General features: G+C 36.2%; 1 protein-coding gene across 8 annotated transcripts in view; it reads right to left on the bottom strand.

Annotated features, from left to right (window-relative positions):
- Positions 1–22,382, bottom strand: part of MEF2A (myocyte enhancer factor 2A) — a 99,075-nt gene that overhangs the window by 38,136 nt on the left and 38,557 nt on the right. For 7 of the 8 annotated variants that reach the window (XM_082321151.1, XM_082321157.1, XM_082321150.1 and 4 more), the window contains exons 2-3: positions 15,900–16,098; positions 9,820–10,023 (exon numbers count right to left, since the gene is read on the bottom strand). In XM_082321151.1, coding sequence (XP_082177277.1) covers positions 9,820–10,023; positions 15,900–15,953 — 258 coding nt within the window. In that variant the 5' untranslated portion in view covers positions 15,954–16,098. Of the gene's footprint in view, positions 1–9,819; positions 10,024–15,899; positions 16,099–18,188; positions 18,205–22,382 lie in introns of those variants that run through there. The other variant, XM_082321154.1, reaches the window with a different exon arrangement.

The raw sequence follows: 22,382 nt of genomic DNA, 5'->3' as shown, positions 1-22,382 counted from the left end.
GTCCGTACTACAAATAAATATATAAACACAGAACCTTAATCGCCCTTTGCTTCTAAAGGAGGATGGCAAGTAAGAGATACAGGATGTAGGCATCACTCCAACAAACCTTCACGGGCCAAAGAAACCCAGATGCAAGATGGATCCTTAAAGAATCTCTCAAAACGCTCTTAATTACTCCAGTTGAAAGTGCATCTTTATTTTAAAAATGTCTAGAACATCTGACACGTTTTAGCTTCTGCAGTTCAAAGTTATATTGTAATAAAGATTTTTGAGGAAGGGTGGAGTAAATATGATACTACTATCCGCTAATTTTGCCATAAAGTCAAGGGTAGTTTTCATAGGAAACACACGAGCAATACTTAGAATAGCCATAACCTAAAAAAGACACAGATTCTACCTAATGGCAAGTTTTACATCTTAAGGCCTCATTCAAAAGCACAACAGCCCAGGTTTTCTACAATAAAATGAGCAAAAGCAAAAGTTTTCTTTATTCAAACCTCATCCTGGTAAGTTACACGGGCACAGTGAAAACAAGTTTTGCTCTTACTGCTTTGGGCTGTTCAATATTTTGAATTATTCCAATTACATGTAGATATTGCACACTGCAAAGGAAAGCACAAAACTCGCACAAACTAAAAGTAGCTAACGTTATGTAATTAGAATCCAAAATAGTCATTATATTCATTAGCTTTGTTAGTTCTATCTTTAACGGTTAATATGTCTGGAGTTCAATGAGACACTTACAAAATTCTTACATCATCCAAACTGAAGCACTAACAACTCATGTTACTACTAGGAACTGAGGAAAGAACCTTTAAATAGTACTACTTTCTGTTTAGATATAATCTACACTTTAGGATTACAATGACAGGCTTCTACCACTGACTGGCAGGACAGGACGGTGAAGGGTCACGCCCATGGTCATGTCTGTCACATCTAAGAACTAGAGCACATCTCTGGGAACTTGACTGATTATCAGTAGCTTGTAGCTACATATGCAGGTAGTGATGGGAACTGAATCAAGCCATGCTTTAAATTGCTTTAAAGAAAATGGTTATCTGTGCTCACAAAAATTGCTACCTAAGTGCCTCAACTAGTGCTACTCCAGCTCTGCTTAGAACTTACATCTTCCAGACTGTGATGATAACAATTCATTTACTACACCTATTAAGCTACATCTATTTGTTGTTATGTTGGGTTTCATGTCAAATTCAGGAAAAAAGTTAACAGCATTTGATGGAGGCAGGAAGGAGAAGGTGGCAGAAAGTTTAATATGTTTGTTACATTTTCTCATCAGATAACTGTAAGAAGGTGGTAAAAAGGGAATAAGGGAAGAAACAATCTCTGGTCCATGAACAGAATTTAAAACACTGGCCAAGCATCTAGCTCACAGGACAATTAACCATTTCATTAGGACAACAAGGTCAAAACACTGATAGCTTGTAATGAGGAAAGGAAAGATTTAGGTATTTTCTTTTTACTAATGATATTTGGAACGGTGATATCATCCATTCTCCTTTAAAGAGAGACAAACATAAATGGGGAAAAGAAATTATCAAAGAGAAAAGATGCTATTACGACCAACTCAAACTCTTGGTGTGTCTCCTAGATGAAACACAAACTTATCTTGGTTCTTAAAACACATCTGCATTACCTATCAGCAGGGTTGCTTCTGCAGAGTTTTCGGTAGACAAGTACTGTACAAAGGTCCTCTACTAGTATTTGACATAGATTTAAGATTCTGGTCCTCACAGCAGCACAGCTTCCTGAAGAGCCATCTGATTCGATTTGAGATTCTACTGAGGTACAGCCAAGTCAGCTGTCATTCTAGTCACAATTAAGTGAATAGCTTTTTCTGTTAGTTTATGAAAAAAAATATGGAGTACATCACAGTGAATTTCATTTCACAGCTTCAAGATAATCTCACTAGTGTAACTGTCATAGGACAGAGAGCAATCTGAACTGGAACCACATAAAACTGCTAGTGGTAATACAACAGCTAAGGACAACCATTATTAGCAAGAGACTTCAGAAACTATATATAAAGATGCATTCTAGAGAAGTCACATATATACACACACACACACACCCCCCATGCGCTTTAATTAGTGACTAAAGCTGGAATTCATCAAAATTCAGAATACCAGTACAGCATGGTAAGTTTAAAACACCAGCACTCTTTTAAAAGGTAGAAGAAATCTAGTATTCTTGACCCTAAAACACTAAATTTAAACACTGTTTTATACGTGAAGGAAGTGTAGCTTTAGATTATTTGCAAGCAAGTCAAAGCTGTTAAAAAAAATTAAGTCTATCCTACTTCTGGCAATTCTTTATACATCAGAAATGAAGGAACACAAAATAACATTAACTATGAACAAAAAACAGTGCTGTCAGCTTTCTTAAAGTCACCAACAATCTGTAATTTAAAAAAAAAAAAACCAAAAAAAAAACCCAAAAAAACAAAAACCCAAAAAACAAAAAAGAAAATAAAAGAAAAAAAAGGCATGTCAACATTAGTCACCAGTATGCCTAAAGCAATTTCAGTATAGCCAAAGAATTAAAAGAAGTAGAACAATATCATCAAATGCAAGAATGGCCAAACTGATAACAGTAAACAGTTAAAATAAAATGACTTTGGGGATTAACTGTTGAACTTAATCTCCCAAATTAAAAAAGAAAGAAGAGACAGACACCATTATATGTGGTAACTGTTCTGCTTAGCACAACATACACAGGTGTCTCCTGTCACTGCATTCAAAATAAACATTTGCTACCTTGACCAGATTTTAAACTTTTCAAGGAAGCTGCTTCTTCCTGAACCCTGAGTGGGAAATAAAACCCCAAAGCATAACCTGTTTACAAGCCAGGTTTATAGTAAACACTTCCAGAAAAAAAAATAGATTCAAGCTACCATATATACATATACACATATTTTTATGTATCTAAGTTTTTGATGAATCATATTCCAGACCACTTCAGTTTTTATGCATTTTCTCTTTTTAAAGTAAGCTAAAAGTGAGATTTTAGTCCTTAACCATACATAAATCCTCCTCAATCACCTCCTTAAAATGTCTCAAAGGCATTTGTGTGCTGTCTCAAATTATTTGAAATGTTATATGCAGTATAATTACATTTACATAATCATTTAGCAAATCAAGTCCAATAATGCCTACATTTTCTCAGCATCATGAGCAGATTACAAAGTCATTTCCTTACTTCACTAAAACCATTTTTAAGCTTTTTCCCTTTTAAAAATGTACACCACTTATTTCCACAGCGTAGTCCATGCTATTTGGAGACCAAAGCAAGCGGTCCGAACAACAAAACCACGACAATACTATTCATAGTACTTATACGTATTCTTCTATCAGCCCAAAGCTTTTTGCTTCTTTTCCCCCCCCCCCCCCTCCCCCAAGTCTAGCCCACTTCTGGCAATTCTCCATGTATCAACTATGAAGGAATGCAAAACGTTAACTAATCAGCATCGTCAACCTTCCTACAATCTCTAGTGTGTGTCTAACCATCAACATTCATGGTATCGCCTCCCAGCACTATCTCAGTTCTATTAAGCTGTGTTGATATTTAAAATCTCCAAATTTACATCAGTCACCTAATATTAAGCATCAGTTTTCATTTTCAACTGAAGCTGGTTGTAGAGCATTCTCTTCCATTTTAAAAATATGTTTAAAAACTTTACCATGTACCTTCTCTTATGAGACATTTCAAAGAAATATATTTTTGAAGGATGTGATCCAATTTCCACCATCTTACTTTTTAGCTTTGAATAGCAAAATACATACAAAAAACCAAAAATAGCCTGAATTCCTTGCCAAATGCATATCTAGATTGGATACACCAGGTATCCACCAAGGAAGGAAACACGATCAATTAATTGAATGTCTTTCTCATCTAATTTTGTATGTGTACATCCATATATGTTGAGATACAACTCCCAGATCTTCAATTTCATATGAAGTTCACCCAAATTTAAAAAAAGAAGCTATGAACCAATCCAAGTGCTACCAAAATACCATAACATCCCACGGTTAACAAACTACTATACTGTATGACACACCAGTAACAGTTCAAAATACATGTTGGTAATCCATAGCCTGGAAAAGAAGCAATGCTGGGGAGGCGGGGAAAACGGGATAAAAAACAAAACCAAAAAGCTTTTGGTTTATAAACATAGTGTTTCAACACCAACTTTTCTGTTTATGCTCCCCACACTGTTACACTTGTCTCTTGGCATATGCTCCATCTGGCTGTGGAGATGCATCTGCTTCTTTATGCTGCAGGCTCTACATGTGCAGATGAGCTCTACATGCTTACTCAAAGCCATGATCTGACAATCGCATCTCTCATACTATATATGTCTATGACTAAAGAACACGTATTGCTCCTATAACAGCTTTTCATTGAAATTTTGTGAAAAGGCAGAGAAATAGAGTGCCCATTTGGTATTTTAATGATGCACTGAACACAGCTTCTCTAAATTGAACTGGCTTGCTTACACTACTGTAAGTAGCAGCAGGTACATTTACCTGCTCTCTGTCAAAACTATGACATGACCACTATCGCACCAAGCCATCACAAACGTTACTTCCTATTCGAGTCAGCATTTCCTGTGTTGAGAGATTTAATACAAACATCCAAATTGCCTGCTGTAACTTAAACCAAGAAACAATTACAATATTCCAATACAGCCATCTTTTCACAAGAGTATGTTTACAGTAATTGCATTATATCATTTAGGATAGGGGTTTTTTTATACGTTTTAGTTATGATTTTTATTACAGATTATTGCATATTTCAAGGACAGCTGTCAATATTTGGGGCATAACCTAAGCCTTATACAGCACATTATAGTATACTGAAAACAGCATTAAACTACACAGCACAGAAAAGGGTCATTAACTGACACCTATCTGAAATTCTCATGGGCACAGATGCCAACCGGCAAAGTAGGTCACATTCTAGATGGGCTCCTAAAAATCAAATCACCTCAGTTTGATGAGGTGAAACGATGGAACGTGCACAACCCACCCACGGCCAAGTGTAGGTGAAATAAACCCTGTTTTGCTGTATCATTCAAGGAACATGAAAACGTGGAAAACAGATAAAAAGTTAAGCTAAACAGGCAAGAAGAGCCTGCCTTCAGCCCTTGACTCCCAGACAAAAGCAAGGCTGGAAGAGAGGGAACAACTGAACGACTGCTGCTTTCTGAGGCCCTCCTGAGGGACAGAAGGACCCAACATGGAAGCGCTACCTTGTAGATAATCTGTAATAATCTTAACACCCCCTACACTAAAGAAGATTGAGTATGAGTGCCTGTTCATTTCTCTCTTTTCCTTTGGATCAAAAAGGGATGAATGCTCAAGGTCTCAAATTGTCTTTCATACATTAAAATATTTTGTTGACCATATGGATAGAGAATCCTGATAAAGCCTGAAATTCTTCCCATTTTACTCTGCAGAAGTACTCTACTTCTTTCTTCAGGAAAAATAATTACTTGCCAAGAATAATGTGTTACAGAAAAAAAGTCCATGAACATTAAAGCATCAAATGCTGTAACACCTACGGCAAGTCCTTCAAATCATAGATAGTACTTCAGTGTAACAATCTTCCAACTGTGCCATTACGGCTTTGTAAAACTAAATACATAATCCTAATATTTCAAGAATTCAAAGCGTACACTGAATGAAAATTTCACTTTTTTCCAATATCCCTATATGGTCCATCTAACCAGTGCAAGAGCACTAGCTTTCACTCAAATAACTACAAAAAAATAAGACGAATGAAACCTTATTGCACAACAGAACAAAACCTCTCTCATCTGATGTGAAAAGGACCACATTCTCCAAGAGCAAGAAACATCAAAAAAATTTTTTGAATTACAATTTATATTTCTGAAATTGTATGAAAATGTTATTTTGGAATTTCAACAGAAGATACATTTTTCCTTTCATTAGGCTTAAAGGAAACATTACACTCTCCTCTCTTCAGCAAATGCCTTTTACTAAAAGGTCAGGAGATCAGCAATCACAAGCAAAGTTTCTCTGTCTTCACCAACATCAGCTGTGTTCAGCTTTCATATTTCAGAAGGATGCAGAAATTTATCTAAAAAACCCATTAGACAAATCGTACCTGATCCTGATAAGCAAGGAAGTTTTTTTCAGAGACCTGTGTATGTTCTGAAGATTTTGAGTGTTTCAAACAATCCCATTTTCCCTCTTCACCTCTTTTTTTTCCAATGCTGTAAAACAGATTCAAACAGCAAAAAACTTGAAGATCACAGAGGCCAAGTCCCAGCTCAAAAATGCCACACAAATCCGCCTTTAAAACTGGTTACAGGCCATCTGTTACAAGATCTTCTCCTTCAATTTTAAAAGTACCAAATGGCAGGGAATGGACCATCCCCAAGCATGCTACTGATAGTTAGAAAACTAAGCTTCCATTAAAACGAAATTCGGTAACTTCCAATTCCAGCTATTCAAAGTCTGCGATTCTGCCAAGATGGCTAAAAAACATATTCTTTACACCCATATCAGTTACTAGTTACCAAGAAGCTACGAAAGAAAAAAAATTCTGACGACAAAAACCCATGGTAAGAAATAAGTAAAGAAGCCAACAATTTATTGATAAGCAGACTGTTTAGAAATTGAAGGGGGGAAAAAAGGGGGGGGGGGAGACACGACAAGGAAGTATTAACAGAAATTAGAAAGAAAAATGGGACCAACACAAACACATAAAAGGGACAAAAAAAATAGAAAAGAATAGGTACAGGACAGCAACAGAGCATTCACATCTACAATAACGTGTACAGTCAAAGACATAAGGGCACGTATCAAAAAAAATTCCAGCATTCATTTAAGATGCCAGTGCTCTCCCTCCTACTATGTTTTCACACAAACGTTCCAGCAGCAACAGAAGATACCAAGCTCTGGGCATATAAAAGCAATTCCTATGCCAAAATTGAACAGGAGGCAACTATAAGTGGAAGATGTCTCATCAATTTCACTTAATCATTTACAACATTGCCATCTACGCAGTACTGAAAATAAGTAACAGTAGATGTCTTTCTTCCCTTATACAGCTTCTGAGCTGTATAGAATTAGCTTTCCTTCTAGCACAGCAAAAAAACCCCTCCTGTCATGCATATCAGGAACACAGTGGGTCAAAGACTAGTTTCACGGTGAGCCTACATCACAGTAAATACCATCTGTCACATCCAAGGAGGCAAGTGAATTACTAAAATGTTAACTAAGAAACATATATCAGCTATAACTCCATAAAATGGAATTACTTATTCTAAATTGGTTTAGTATATATTTGACAGATTTTCAGGGCTTTTTTTGTAATTTGTATTTGTTAAAATAGTATTTCTACATAGGCACAATAAAGAGAAGCCATTTTAAGTTGTTCTTTCAGAACGTTTCCAAAATGCTGGTGCTGTAACTTCACCTCTATCATGCCACAAGCATCTGTCAGTGGTGAAATTACATGAAGCAGTGAGCTTTTGGCAACTTGCTACTGCTAAACACAGGAGTCTTACGCTTCCCCCATCTCATCTCTTCTCCCATGTTCCTCCCTACCTATGCTGTACCTGCCATTGCATCTGCTCCAAAGCACATCATATTCTCCATTGAACCAATTCAGCTCTGTTGTAAAGCAAAAAAGTAGATCATTTTCCACTGAAAAGGAATGTTTTTCTAAATTAAAGACACTATTTACTTACAGTGGGAAGCAAACCATCCAAATGCAACCATGAATGATATCTCTTAATTGCCTAAAGTACAATAGCTAATAGGCTACAAAGTTACCATACAGGCAGAGCAAATCTGAAATGCAATCAGCTGCAAAAAATGAAACTGCAGAGTAGCTCTCTGAAATACTGTACACGTAGGCTTTTTCCTAGAATCCAAAGAGAAAACATCACTCTGCCTTACATGTATCGAGCTTGTAAATATTTCATCCTACCAACTTAACTTTCCCATCCAGAACACAGCTATAAACTTATGAATGTATTTTCCTATTTTCCCTGCAAAAAGGTATACACTCCCCTCTCTGGCTAAACAACTTTTTATTAAGAAAGAAAAAAAAAAACAAAAACATTTCAAGTAGACTAAAGACTGCATAGGGCTAATCTGAAAAGACTGGGAGATGCACTCCTAAATTATACTATGTCTGAAAAATGAGAGTATATGCCACACTAATATAATACAGTAAACCTACAGAGGAACGTTAGAAAGAATCTGCAAATGAGTCCTTGCATGTTCCCCCAGAACAGAAACCATATATGCACTTGGGTATTGACTGCACTTTTTTCATGTAGTTGCCAGGGGTCAAACACTTGACATTGGTAAAAAAAAAAAAAAAAAAAACACCAACAAAAAACCCACAAAAAACCTACAGGCAGCCTTGTGTAGAAATTGTTTTCGAAGAGGTTTGTTCTTAGTCCTCATGATGTGAAGAAGCACTACTGCCACAAGTCATAACACAAAGAGGCCTCAGATGCAGAGCAAAGATCAGCCTGGCTAACTGACTTGCTTGCATCCCTATCTCAAATTCACATCTGTCACAGTCAAAAGCTTATCTTGAAAGAATTAGATTTTCCCTTCCACTGCAGAGGCTCTCTCTTATTTATACTAATCCAGTGACTAAGTAATACTCCTCCAACTCTTCAAAGCTTGTATTATCCATCTCATTAGTACTCAACACTGAAAACAGAATTTGGGGAGGTTTTCTTTCTGATCATAAAAGGCAGTTGACAAATTAGCAGAGAATCTTCTTGGAAAGAAACACAAGGTATTTGTCTATTTCTCAGTTTTGTCAATCTGATTTTTCTTGAAAACTTATTTACAAGATCAGCTAGTATCCTCCCTGTATTCTGTGATGCCCTTGGCAATAGACACTTCAGCTATACAAGGCTAATCACTATTCCTAAATCAGTCCTAAAAAGCAAAGCATTTGTTCAGAAGACAACTTCAGAATTTAAATGAAACACTTAAGTCAGCCACCTGTTTTGGTCTATTTACAGGACTACTGGAGACATGACTCTTATCTGAAATGCAGTTACAGTACATAAAGGCTCCAATTGCCAAGAAAATCCTTGATTTCTACTGCACCTAATTTAGAAATTATGTACTGGAAAGAGTTTCTATTTAAAGCACAAGCATAATAAAAGCAGACAAACCCAATACCTTTGAGTAAATATATTCATTCTATGCTATCACTACAGAAAATGAGGTTGTTCTACTGCTGTTTTAACTGACATACAGAGTGATGGGACAACAAATTTAATTGAGTTCATTTGCTCCACAGATTCATTTTTTGGGGGGTCTTTTTGACAGCACAGGCTGTGGCTGATTTGATCCGTGTGCAACATTTGACTGGTAAAGTGGCTACTACCTCAGAAAAGGGGCCAACGGTAATTGTCTTTCAGGCGGAGGGCACTCTTTGGACCTTGTTCTCCATCCAACTGATTTTTTCTGTGAAAACCTTGAATGCTTCCCCCCACTCCCTCCCCCAGAAAAACAACCATCTTTCACACCTCTATTTCCATTGCCAAATGTGGTTGAAATCAAACATGTTTCCCAGAAACTGGCAGGGGGTGGAGGGCAGATGGGAAAACAACATGGCTGTAAAGACAACTTATTGCCTTAGAGAAACCAGACTAAAAGCAGTAGTTAACATTTTATGACAAGGTTTTCAAGTTATTAAATACATTTGGTTAAAATATCTTTAAATACTCTACATTGCTCTATATTTGAAGTATTAAGGAGATAAGAAAACTGATGTGTCTTTTCAAATTGTTACCTCAACGATATCTGAGTTGGTTCTGCTTTCATGGGGCTCGTTGTATTCTGTGTATTTAAGTAGAACTTTGTCCATATCAGTGCTGGCATACTGAAAGAGTTTGTTAGAGCTGTTAAAAATGATGAGTGCTATTTCACAGTCACAGAGTACACTCAACTCATATGCCTTCTTCATTAATCCAAACTTCCTCTTTGTAAAGGTGACCTAGAGAAGAAAAAAAATAATCATTATTGTTTAACACATGACAAGGGTTTAAAGGACTATAATCAAGCATTCAAGGAATATACCAATGGAGCCTACTCTATTTATTCCTACTAACAAGCGACACAACTGAATATGCGTACGAGCTTAAAAGAAGAACTGCCTATCATATTTGGGTGTCACTTTTAGGGCCAATGCTCTATAGTAGACTGAGCTAAACAGTTATACCCCCCCAACTCTTCCACTGCTATATAACTACCAAGCAGAGGGTATATAACTACCAAAGAAAGTTAAAGTTTGTAGGATCCTCTAACCATATCTCCTTCTGTTCGACCAACATTGACTTTCCGGGTATCACAGTATTTGCTCCTGTGATGATCAGTTATTCCGTAACTAGTTTACAAGTTAGTTACAACCTTAATTCTAGTAAAATGAAGAAAACAGCAATATCAATGGAAGCAACACTGCTACTGTGATTCTATGATTTCTGATTATGCAAAGCTAAGAAATATGCTTATTTTGTTGCTATTAAACTACCTCATCAGATTCACTTATACTTTTAAGCTGTTTTCTACTACTTGGGAACATCATGAAACAATCATTCTGTCCAGTTAGAACTGCTGTGGGGAAATAAATCCATTACAGACCATCACAAAGGAGCATTTGCCCATTGGGGAAGGGGGAAACACACTTTGTTATAAAAATCACCATCAGTTATGAAAAGAGTTTTAAAAAATTATTCCTTTCAAAAGATTTCAGTTAGTTAAGGATATAAGAATACCAATGTATTCGACATCAAGTTGAATCAAACAGGCCTGATGCTAAGGCCAGCTTTGCTTCAAGGACAGTATTTTTACTAAACATCCTCTTAAGTGTCTCAAAAAGGCACTTAATCTACTACTATGAAGTTAATGTTCTGAGGCCTTCCAAATAAACATGCCGGTTTTGGATCTAGCCTTTCAATTCGAGCTTCAGTGTTGAAGGGAACACCTCTGGCTATAGCCCTATTCACACCCCCGCATTACAATTCAAAGCATGTGCCTCTGTGACAGGTGAGTGACCTACACGCCATACATGTTTAACAGACAATAGTGAGAATACTTTTGCAAGATAGGGAATGAAGTAAAACACAAGAAACAATCAAACCTGTTTTATGGGTTTCTATAGTTTAAGATGTTAATTACCTAAGTGTACATCAAGTTTTTAGAAGATGGATGGGAAAATTCTGTGTATACACACCTCAAGGCATTTTTTCCAGAGATGAGTATCTCACGCATGTTACATTTTTAACACTATCCATAATACAAAATATATACTATCCTTCCCAACACATAAATAGTCTCAGAGGGATGCAGACAGACAGACTTAACAACATTATGTAGATAGCATGCTGACAATAACTGTATTATTAAAACAGTATACGCATACTTCGCTTTTCCACCACAAATGTTTGCAAAGGTACTGTGGACCTGAGATTCCTCTCCAGCTACAAAACACTATCAACATCCATTAAAAAAAAAAAAAAAAAAAATCTGTTTTAACATGTGCCCCCATCCACCCAAAAATGCACTCTGCCTATGATTTTTGAAACCCTGGATTGTTAACACTTAGCCACAGTAGGAATGGAGGTAATAAACAGAAGACAGAAAGATGAAAATATGGAATGTCGGGCATTATGATAAACACAGTTCCACCTTTGTTCCTGTGCAGTGTTTCTAACTTAGAAACTTCTTAGGGTTTAAAGATCACTAATCACAGAGCCTTTTGTGAGGCTTGAATAATCTGTGTTCAGATGAAAAGTGAGTACTTACCTTAACTTTTTTATTCAACCCTTTTAAAGCACGTTTGGTGAGAAGCTCCATTAAGACACAGCACTCTCTCTGAAACAATTTTATGTAAGAGTGCTGTAATGCATTCAAGGTTCAACTAGGGGTAAGCAGATCTTTTTAGCTACTGATTGTTTAACAATTACAATACATTAGTGAGACAAGATGACAAAAAAACTGACAGACTTTACCTTAATGCATCTTCTGTTGGTATTTTATTTTCAGTTATCAATTCAACAGGTTGACCAAGTACAAATATAAGTTTTACTGGGATGTACTTTTCCCAAATGCAGGTGAAAATTTTACTATCCATATATAATACAATACAGCTGCTTTTTAAAAACAGATCTTGTGTGAGTCATCTAGCAGTTCAGTCACTTTAAACATGCCTTCTTGCAGAACACTTGGGATTTATTTATCCTGTCTTGGATGGGACATTAAGAATTACTTTGTCTGGATTCCTCTGGGGATTTGGGGAAACTGTGGTGTTTGGTTTTGGTTTTTTGTGTGTGTGTTTTTTTTTTTTTTTTTTTTAAATAGCTGTTGTTGTTCTTTTAGTTACTTCCATTACAAGACACTTAAGAGATTATTACCTGAGTATGAGCAGGTATAGACAGATATTACTGATTAGTTTTTGTCAGAAAAAAGGCATCATAAACAAGATGTGTGCGCACTGTATTACTTTGAGAAGTCATTAAAAGACTGAAGGCTTAGTTCACTGAGGACCCGTATGATCTCGGGCAAGGGATCTTAACCTCTCTACTGAAACGTTCTCTCTCTCACCTCTTGTATGGCTATTTTACTTCTGAGATTTTTCACTTTTCAGCTAGCGTTGATTTCTCACTTTGTGTTTGGACAGTACTTCAGCACAAAGCCCAATACCACTGGAGTCCAAGCCTTGCTTTAATGCACATAGACTATTTTAAAACCAGTTTTTATTTAAGAACTCAGATAGCAGAATCTCTTTTTTTTTCTTGCCATTTAGTGTGTCATTTAGGACCACACTAAAAACAAAAATATATATCTTTATTGCCAGCCAACGGCTTCCTCAGCACTATTCTATTATTGCTTAGCAAAAAAGGACGAGAAGGAGAGAGCAAAGGCAGCAAGATTGAGCTCCTTTGATATCTAATTTACTGTACTTTATTCTCTTCAGCTTAATGAAGATAAATGTCCTACAGCTCATTCAAGCAGATAAGACTGCTTAATTAATAATACAATGACAGTCTCATGACAATTGTAATCCCCAGAGTAATGGTCTATATATTCTGTTTTGAGCTCACATATAATCCCATCAGAAATAAGATGCTTCTGATAAAACAATAGCTTTTCTTCCCACATAAGTTATATGAACTCTATGAAGCTCTATCCCATTCTACTCATTTTCAAACAAAAAAACAAAGCACCATACTAAACATCTAAACAGGATATCATACGCATGTTCATGAGTGACTTACTAACCAGCTACGTATGCCATACAAAACCTGATAGAACACAACTGAACTATACTTTCCGTTTAGCAAAACAACCCCTAAATGCCCTCCTTAATCTGGGTCAATGAAAAAATTCTCAAAAGCAAATTAATACCTAATGAATATCTGTGCATCAGGGCATTTTAGTATGTTAAAACTCTATATACTAGCTACCAAAATCACATGACACCAGTACAGTTAAAGAACACCATCAATACCTCTACACATAAAAAGCTGGCTCCACTAACAAAAGCTATTTAACCTCTTTAAAACCTTTTAAAAACAAGATGCAGTATGTTATCATCTCTGAGTTTCCACAGAAGAAGGATAAGGCAAGCCTAATTCCATTTTTAAATTAGAGCTTAAAGCTTCTTCTTAGTCACTAAAAAGCCCAATAGAGTGCTAGCCAAAAACCAGCCAGAAACAAAACTTAGAATTTGATCCCCATATTTTGATTCAGTCACAGCAATGGTATAAGTGGGCTAAAATTTGATACAAATGTACTAATTCTCCTCCTCTCCATTTTTCCAATCTGAACAAGATGGAGATCCAAAAAAAAACAACTCCCCCTGAAAAAAAAATCCACCACACTAAAGTCAGAGTATAGTATAACGATATTTGTATTTCAAGCAGAACAAAACCACAGTTGTCCAACTTACTCCAAATAAGTTAAAAGAAGGGGGGAGGGGGATCAATTTCCACCTCTCCAACATGCCTGAAGTTCTAGAGCAAGATCTGAAAGAACTGAAGTTATTAATTCATCTACTTTTACTACGTGTACTTAAGACATTTATCTACATCAAACATACAGTCACTGTGTGATTAAAGCTGTTCAAACACAATACTTGGCTTTCTCCCAAACTCCAATAATACTTTTCTTGCTATATATAGTCTTCTCAGAGTTTACATTGCTTTAAAGTGATACAGGGAGAAAAACAATCCTGACTTCACAAATAAAACAATGGGCTTTGAGCTGATATGTCAGCAGCAAGACAGTCTCATGGAATTCTGATGCTACCTCAACATCAAGTTGGTGCTCAGAAGTTAAAAAAGCAAATCAAATACTAGGAAGGGAACAGAGAACAAACATCAGTACACCACTATGTAAGTCCATGTTTTGCAGGCATCTTGAACACTGTGCAGTTCTGGGTCCCTTTGCCACCAAAAATAATGTAGAAATACTCAAGAAGGTTTATGGAAAAGTAGCAACAATGGCCAAAGGTGTGGAATAAATTCTGTAATAAAACAACTAAGTAAGCTAGGATGCTTCAGCCTGAAAAGTTATTTTAAGAGAAAATAAAAAAACCTGGCAGATGTCCACAGCATAACAAGCAAGATGGATAGACTAGATAGGGAGTGACTGCTGCCTCTTCCATACAAGAGCTAAATAACTAGCAGAACCATGACTCAGCATAAATAAAAAGGTGTTTCTTGAAACAACAGGTATAGGAAATCCTAGCCAAAAGATGTTGTAAATGCAGCAACTTTATAAGGGCTCAAAGGATAACTGAACAAGTTCATTGGCCGGGGGCAGGGAAAACAAAAACAAAACAAAACAAAAAATCCATTAATGGTTACTAAATATACGGAAACCACATCCAGCTCAGGAAATCCCTGAGCTAAGAATAGTCATGAGCTGGAAGAGGATTACAGAGTAGTGTAACATGTGCATCTCTATCCTACACTTATTTGCTTATGACCATCGTTGGACAAAAAGATACTGGCCTAGCGGCATCTTTGGTCTGACCCACTATGACTATTCTTAAAGACCCTAAGTCATTCCTACAATACTTTTCCTCAAAAATGGTAGATTCCAGCTACCCCACTATACATTTCAATATCCAATTAAAATTTTATTTCGTGTCTCATGTGGCAATTTAGAAGTTAAGAGGAAACACAGCTTCTGCAGAGAGTCAAATTTTAGTACTTTTCAAGTTCACAGGACATCTCTTTACTAGGGCAAGAGCAATGAAGTAAACAGCTTTCCCTAAAACAGTGCACTTTTGAGTACTTTTCCCTTTTGAATGACAATTTTTAAAGACTGTTGTAGTAAACAGCTCTTACAAGGAATATAATCAATGCTTTTAAATAGAATCATGTTAATAAAATTCATTACTATATCCAAACCACTGTAACTCATTGTCCACAGCTATGTCAAACTCCTCTGTCAAAGAGCCTGCAGCAAACACTTGTACTACATTCTTTCTGAATTTCTCATCCTTTCTCCATCTTCGTTACTAAGTGTTCCTAGTAGCTAGCAGATCAAGTAAGGTGTCTGTTTCAACACGATCCTCCAGTCTACTAGAAGTACAGATTAGGGTACCATTTAAGTAGAATAGTAGTTTTACAGTAAATTTGATTTAAAGTAGTAATTGATATTGCTTATAGATAACAATTTCCCCTACAACAGTAGTAAAACCATTGAGACATATTTCTTATTTGTATTCTGGTAATGCCATCTGTAGATACATGAAGACAAAGCTCTGCTTTAGAAGAGTGAATTAAGATGAATGCATTCAAAGTTTCCATTAATTTTTAGGATTACTGATGAACTTGTTCATGCAGACTCCTTGTTTCTCACCTGCCTGTTCCGTTCATCCATTATTCTTGTGATCTGTATTTTCTTTCTCCCCATTTTCAGCCTCTTCTTTCTTTTGCTTTGCAATCCAGAAATATACTAATCCAAGAAATTTCACTCTTCGGTTTTCTAACACATGATACAGTTTTCTTTCACTTTGTCTTCAGCTTGAGAAAAGGTTCCTATTTCTTCTTATAAACCCCTAAAAAATAAAAATTTTTAAAAATTAGTTTACAAATTAATAAAGAGGAAGCATCACTGAACACCTGTATAGCTGTAAAACATGCGCATGCATAAAATAATTTCAGCGAAGACCCAAGTATTTTCCTTAGTAAAATATTATACTACATATTTTGTTCCAATTAAATAAACTCCAACTGGTTTGCTAGATTCTAAATCTGTAGTTTGTAGGTAAAATGACCAATAATTTCATACACTTCCAATTGGATGCCTTAAAAATTTACAGTTGTCAAAGGGGGTGGTGTTCACCACTCTTAAGCTTTAGGCCTTGAGTGATCTGAGGTTTCAAAAATTTACCCACAAAGTTTTGGTAAACTCCATTCATTATTTTAGGAAACCTTATAGAGAAACTACTTTGTGTTTCCTGTTTGTCTTGTAAAATTATCATCAAAATAATGAAACAAAGCCATGAGAATATCAAGTTTTTGTTCCTCAACTAAATTACATCTCATTTCGTAAGACAGTATTTAGAGTTTCATTGGGAAGCAGGAGGGAGAAGTAAAGAGGGAATATCTTTACTTAAAAAGGATAAAGACCACAGAAAATATTTTTGCAACAGAACTATTTCACAGCTACCAAGACACCAATGAACAATCAAGACATTCACACAATTACTCTCTCCACAATAACCTGTAAGTTGCACATTTGCCAATAACCAATTACCAGTCCAGCGCTTGTTTCAGCTTGGTAAATTGTTTATAAAGATAAGGGCACATGCAACTTGAAAAGCCACCGTGCCATTGTAATATTTTAATCTGGTACTAACACACCAAACTGACTTGTAGAACACTGCTACTTAACAAACTTTAAATGCATTTTTAGTTTAAAAAAAAAAAAAAAAATTGCTAAGCCATATTCCAAACATACTGCTTGAACTGTAGGATAACATTGATACAACCAAACGGAAGAACAATTGAAAAGAAATAGCCTCTAGAATATCAACTGTATACTAGAATGTATAAACATGAAATAGGTACACCTTATTCTATTACCACCTAATATTCATTAAAATGAAAGGGGTAAAACCAGCCACAACATTAGCTTATAACCTCTCTAACTTTCCAACCCAAAATGTCTTTTGAAATCAAGCCTTGCATATTTTAATGTGGGTGTCACAATGCCGTATCCTTGAGGCCATGTGTAGAAAGTGGTGCAACCACATCACCATCAGACAGCTAATAAGTAGAGACAGCAAGAGGCAATTAGTCACAGGCTACACTTCACAATACATTCAATTTACACTAAGGAAACAACCATGACATTCTGATGCAGCTTGGGAGGAAAAAAAAGAGGTGGAGGAACATCACAAAATGAGGGGATGTCATTTTATATTTACCTGATACCAACAAAGGACTGCTTTGGTAAAACATCATAAAATGCCCAACAGTATTTAGAAATACTATTCCATGGAATTTCAGATCAAATCAACACTAAGATTATGTGATGTCCATTGGTCAAAAGGATATGCACTAGACATTGTTTATACATCAAAACACTTCAAAGCATGCATCAGCATTGCATTCCTTTTATTTTCTTCAAGAAAAAAAAAAATTTCTTCCAAGGTGCTGCTAAAAAGGTATTACTAGCTAGCTAGCTAAGGCCAGATGAACAAGCCTCTACACAACCAATAGCACACAGCACATATTTTACATGGAAAGCAACAGCTGGCATATAAATTTATACCTTTTTTGTTAAAAAAACCAAAACCAAACCAAACCCACACCAAGAATATCCACTGGACTCTACACTTCAATTCATAAAACATTCAGGCTTAAGTCAGCTGCCCCACTCTCTTAAAAAAAAAAAAAAAGAAAAAAAACCAACATAACACCACCCTCAGCTCATGCTATGATCACACATTAAATTTAGTTCCACAAAAATTTCGTTGCATTCCTTGAACATACCGAATAAAAGGGTCTCTGTAAGCAGCTCTTAAAATTTGTTTTCTCCTTCATGTATGGCTTCATTTTTTAAATATACCATACATTACTGAAACAGTTCTCTGAATATAGAATTACCAGATTCCTTCCTCTGCTTTTTAAAAGCACTCACCATTGTAACTAGTACATACAAATAGCCCCCACATGTGAGACCAAGGTTCCATCTGGTCCAGCATTTCATCCATGGCTATTAGCCAATATCACTAGGATGGTAAAGGAAGGACATAGGAATAGAATAAGCATATATCACTTAAAAGCAATATTTGTAAAGCATTTTCTCCAGATGTTCAGTGATTTTTGAATCAGGAACTTCTGAAGTCATATATGGCATCTTAGATTTAAAGCTGTTCATCAAATCTTCTTCCATGAATATTACTTTTGAATCTGTGTAAATTTTTAGCACCTAGAAGCAAGGAGTTCCACAGCTTAGTTATGCATCAGAATAGAAGATACGTCCTTTCATTTAAGCCTGATCCTGCTAATTATATTTGGTATCCACAGATTTTTAATTATACAAGGTAGTAAACAGTCATCTTCACCTTTCATGTTAGTCCCTATTTTGATGCCTATATTGTATCTTAACTCAAAACTAAAGAATCCTACTCCAGTCAACCACCTCTTACACAAAAGCCATTCTCTGGCCAGCCATCCTGTGCTCCTCTCTACCCTTTCCAGTTACGCGCTGTTCGTTCTGAAACAGATGGACACACGGTGCGCACTGTATACAAGATATGAGGTATATAAAATTTTATGATAATCTACCATAAATTTATACAGAGGCATAACAATATTTTATATTCTACTGCATTACACATACACCTAGGCAAATTCACTTGTTCTCAGCATTTTCCTAAAGAAACAGACCTATGCTCCAGAACACAACTTTAAAACCCTTACGTGGGACCACACACTTTCTTCATACAGCCCTGTCTCACTCACTCAGCTCTTCCACCTTCTGCAATAGATATTCAAAAGCAAGTCTGTGCAGTGAATAAAATAAGGAGCTCATGGGAGAACAGGGTAGAGAGGAAGAGAAATATGATGCGAGGTTATGCAATATATACACTTAAGGATACAAAATAAGACAGATGCACAAGTGTTGTCCATGAGCTAACAAAAGAAATAACAGCAAGAAAACGCTATTATCTGCTCCACGTACCATCACACAAAGGGAAATGGGAAAACTGACAGTAATTTTCACCAACATTTTGTTATAGTTTTGGGGTGTTATTTTAGGTCTTTTAAAATTAGTACGCTCTATTAGCCATAAATGCATCAACCCACTTCCCTTCTACAACCTCTGCTTCCCCCTCTTTAATCAGTCCACTGCTGCCTCTCATCTCAGGTCTGCTACTTTCTTCAAACTCAAGTGCTTTTCTCACTTAGCAAATTCCAAATTCCTATTTGCACGTCGGTCCCCATCTGGGTCCAGCCTCTCCTCCCTCTCCACAGGTTGCTATGGACACCAGAAACCTGGCTTTGAAACACATTTGCCAAAGGCAACCCAGCTCTGAAACACAGCATCCCTTTCATTTTGAAGTCACACACGAGATGATTTTCAAAGCTAAGAACTGAAACATAAGTTTGGCATGAGCTTAGGGTAGAAAGGATCTTGACACTAACTGCAAAATCAGAGTAAATTGTGCAGTAAAAAGCCACTTTTCATGCGTGCTCAGAACATCCAAATGGGAAGTTACCACCAATGACAAATGCACATTACATTTCTCATGGGAACAATGACTTTCCCTTTTTCTAATCCTTGATCATGTCAGAGTTGCAGCTTTATTTTCCATCCTGACTAGCAACAAAACTATATAAGATATAAGACTGTGCCCACCATGTGGTTACATCAAAAACGTAATAAGCAAAGTTTTAATTCTGCTAAATCATAGTTGCATTGCAAACATACTTAGGTAAAATTCTTAAGTCACAAGCCGTTTCATCTAGATCATCAACAAACTTTTGCCCAAATAAAGGAAAATTAACAGACTTACACGAAGATCAATGCACATTTATTTCTGAAAGTAAATGTGAAACTAATGTGAAGTAACCTTGACAAAGGTAAAGTTGTACTTCCTTAAGTGACAGAATTGAATTACAGCCCCCAAAACTGCTTTACATTACTTGCATTGGCACACAGAAGCAAATTTTTTTTTTCCTTTTTTTTTTTTTTTTAATAAGAATTTCAGGCATGTATTTAAAAAACCAATAAGAGTAAGCAGAGAAAAAGAAGGAAAAAAAACCCCATGTGCTTCATGATAAGCTTCAAACAGAAAATAATGTCAGCTTGCAATAATAGAAGGAAAAATGGTATTTGTAGCTGTCCAAGTAAAAGCCTCAATTATTGTATAAAAGTAAACTTTATCTTAAATTTTCTGGATTTATTCCCTTCCCCAACACATGTGAAAACACCACACTAAATAAAAGACAACAGAACCCTATGCAAAAAATATACCCTCACGACTGCATATTTTCAGCAACTCAGATCAGTTCCATTGTTGTCAAGGTTGCTTATGGTTTCATAAATAGCGAGAGCTATACAATTTTAAAGGAAGGAAACTGTATTTGACCTATTTAAAAAGATTCTTTCAAGGGTTCAGTGGAAACAAATTATATCTGTGCAGAACTCCACAAGGTCTTGAAGCCTTCTGGCAGAACAGGTTAGGAAAAATTGTGTCAGAATTACACTCCTTCCATTTATTTTCCTTTTACTTCCCCCTGCCTCTCTTTTTTTCTGGGAACATCCATTTCACCATCATGCTTACAGGTTACATTTGACAGTAACCATCTCATCACAGCTCATTTACTGCAATGCACACAAAGAAATGAGTGTCTTGACGTCAGATAATTTGCATGGTAACTCTCAAAAGCCACAGCTGCATGAAAACACAGATCTGTATAGATGCATCTTATACTGGTAAGCCTTAGGTAAGGCTTACTAAATAGCAGACAATAATTCTGCCTAAATCGAGCTTAATAGGTCTTTTTCTAGTCTTAAAAGAGCCTGTGCAGATATTTTTGTAGATTGGGCCCCTAAGCATGAACGGATGGGCATAGACTGCACAACCAAATCACGCCCAAACTGCACATTCACTGCTAATTCTAACTAACGTTTTGCATGCTTACCAAGGATCTGACCAGAATATAAATATTCCCATACATATCAAGATGGAGATGAGGCCCATCACCAGGTGTTGACTATTTTACATTAATAAAGCACATAACAGAGTATCTCATTTTTCCATAGTACCTGTAAACATGTAAGTGTCCGCCCTCCCTGCCCCATAACTCTTAAGTGGAAATAGCTAGAAAAAAATTAAGAGTCAAATGATGTCTTCACCAAAATAATTAATCAAAAGGTTAATTAAAAGGTTCTCAGACTCCATTTCACTGTCCAGAAGTGAAAGAACATTTTCTTCTTCATAACCTCAAAGAGAATGCAAACCCATATAAAAGTATGCAACTCTAGACACCTTTTTTCCTAAATCCAAAACTAATTATATAAAATATATTTACTCAGATTTGGATCTGCACTGAAACATGTTGAGAGCAACGGGATGTTATTAGTGAGCTCTAGACATTCTACCTGCCCTACTCCAAAATTCATTGCTACCACTTCGAAGCTAGATTTTAAAATTAAGATTTCAAGCAAAGGGACTCCATCTACCTATATGTTTGCACTTAACAGAGATGACGCTCAGATTCTTGCTGGGGTTTTTGCAGAGGTGTGCAAAAACAGTAACAAAAATGTTTCCTACGGCCACATTTCTATAGCCCTGTCATCATACATTGCTGTAAGTAATGTAAAATATAACTGTAAAACAATAGCACGGCCTACCCCTTCAAAACAAGACTACATGTTGTCATTTATCTCACACTTCTTGCTGTACCACAATATTAGGAAATAAACCTTTTTTCCATCCTCAGTTTAGAAGCCATTCTTCCACATCCAAGCAGAGCCTCACAGTAAATGAGGCTGGCCTCAGAGCTCCAAGGTCCTCAGCTAGCAAGTGATACACAAGCATTGTTATAAAACAATAATACAGCCCTTAGCCAAAATAACTTTTTAAAAAAGTGAGACAACATAAAAAACAGGAAGCCATAAACAATTCTTTATTGATATTCTTTTTCATGCATCATAAAACACTTGTTTCTTTCAGCTGGGAAGAACAATGCACATCTTTGATACCAGACCATTTAAGTAAACGGTACTTCTAAGAGTGGATTTGTGGAGCTTTGCAACTAAACGTGGTCCTCAGTTTCCACATTAAAACAAATCTATTTTTTGAGCTTCTAATTTGTAAGT

This window comes from Platalea leucorodia, assembly GCF_965183815.1.
Source record: "Platalea leucorodia genome assembly, chromosome: 9".
NCBI classification, from domain to species: Eukaryota; Metazoa; Chordata; class Aves; order Pelecaniformes; family Threskiornithidae; genus Platalea; species Platalea leucorodia.
Note: the sequence above shows the minus strand (reverse complement) of the source record. Positions and strands in the feature narration are given on the sequence as shown.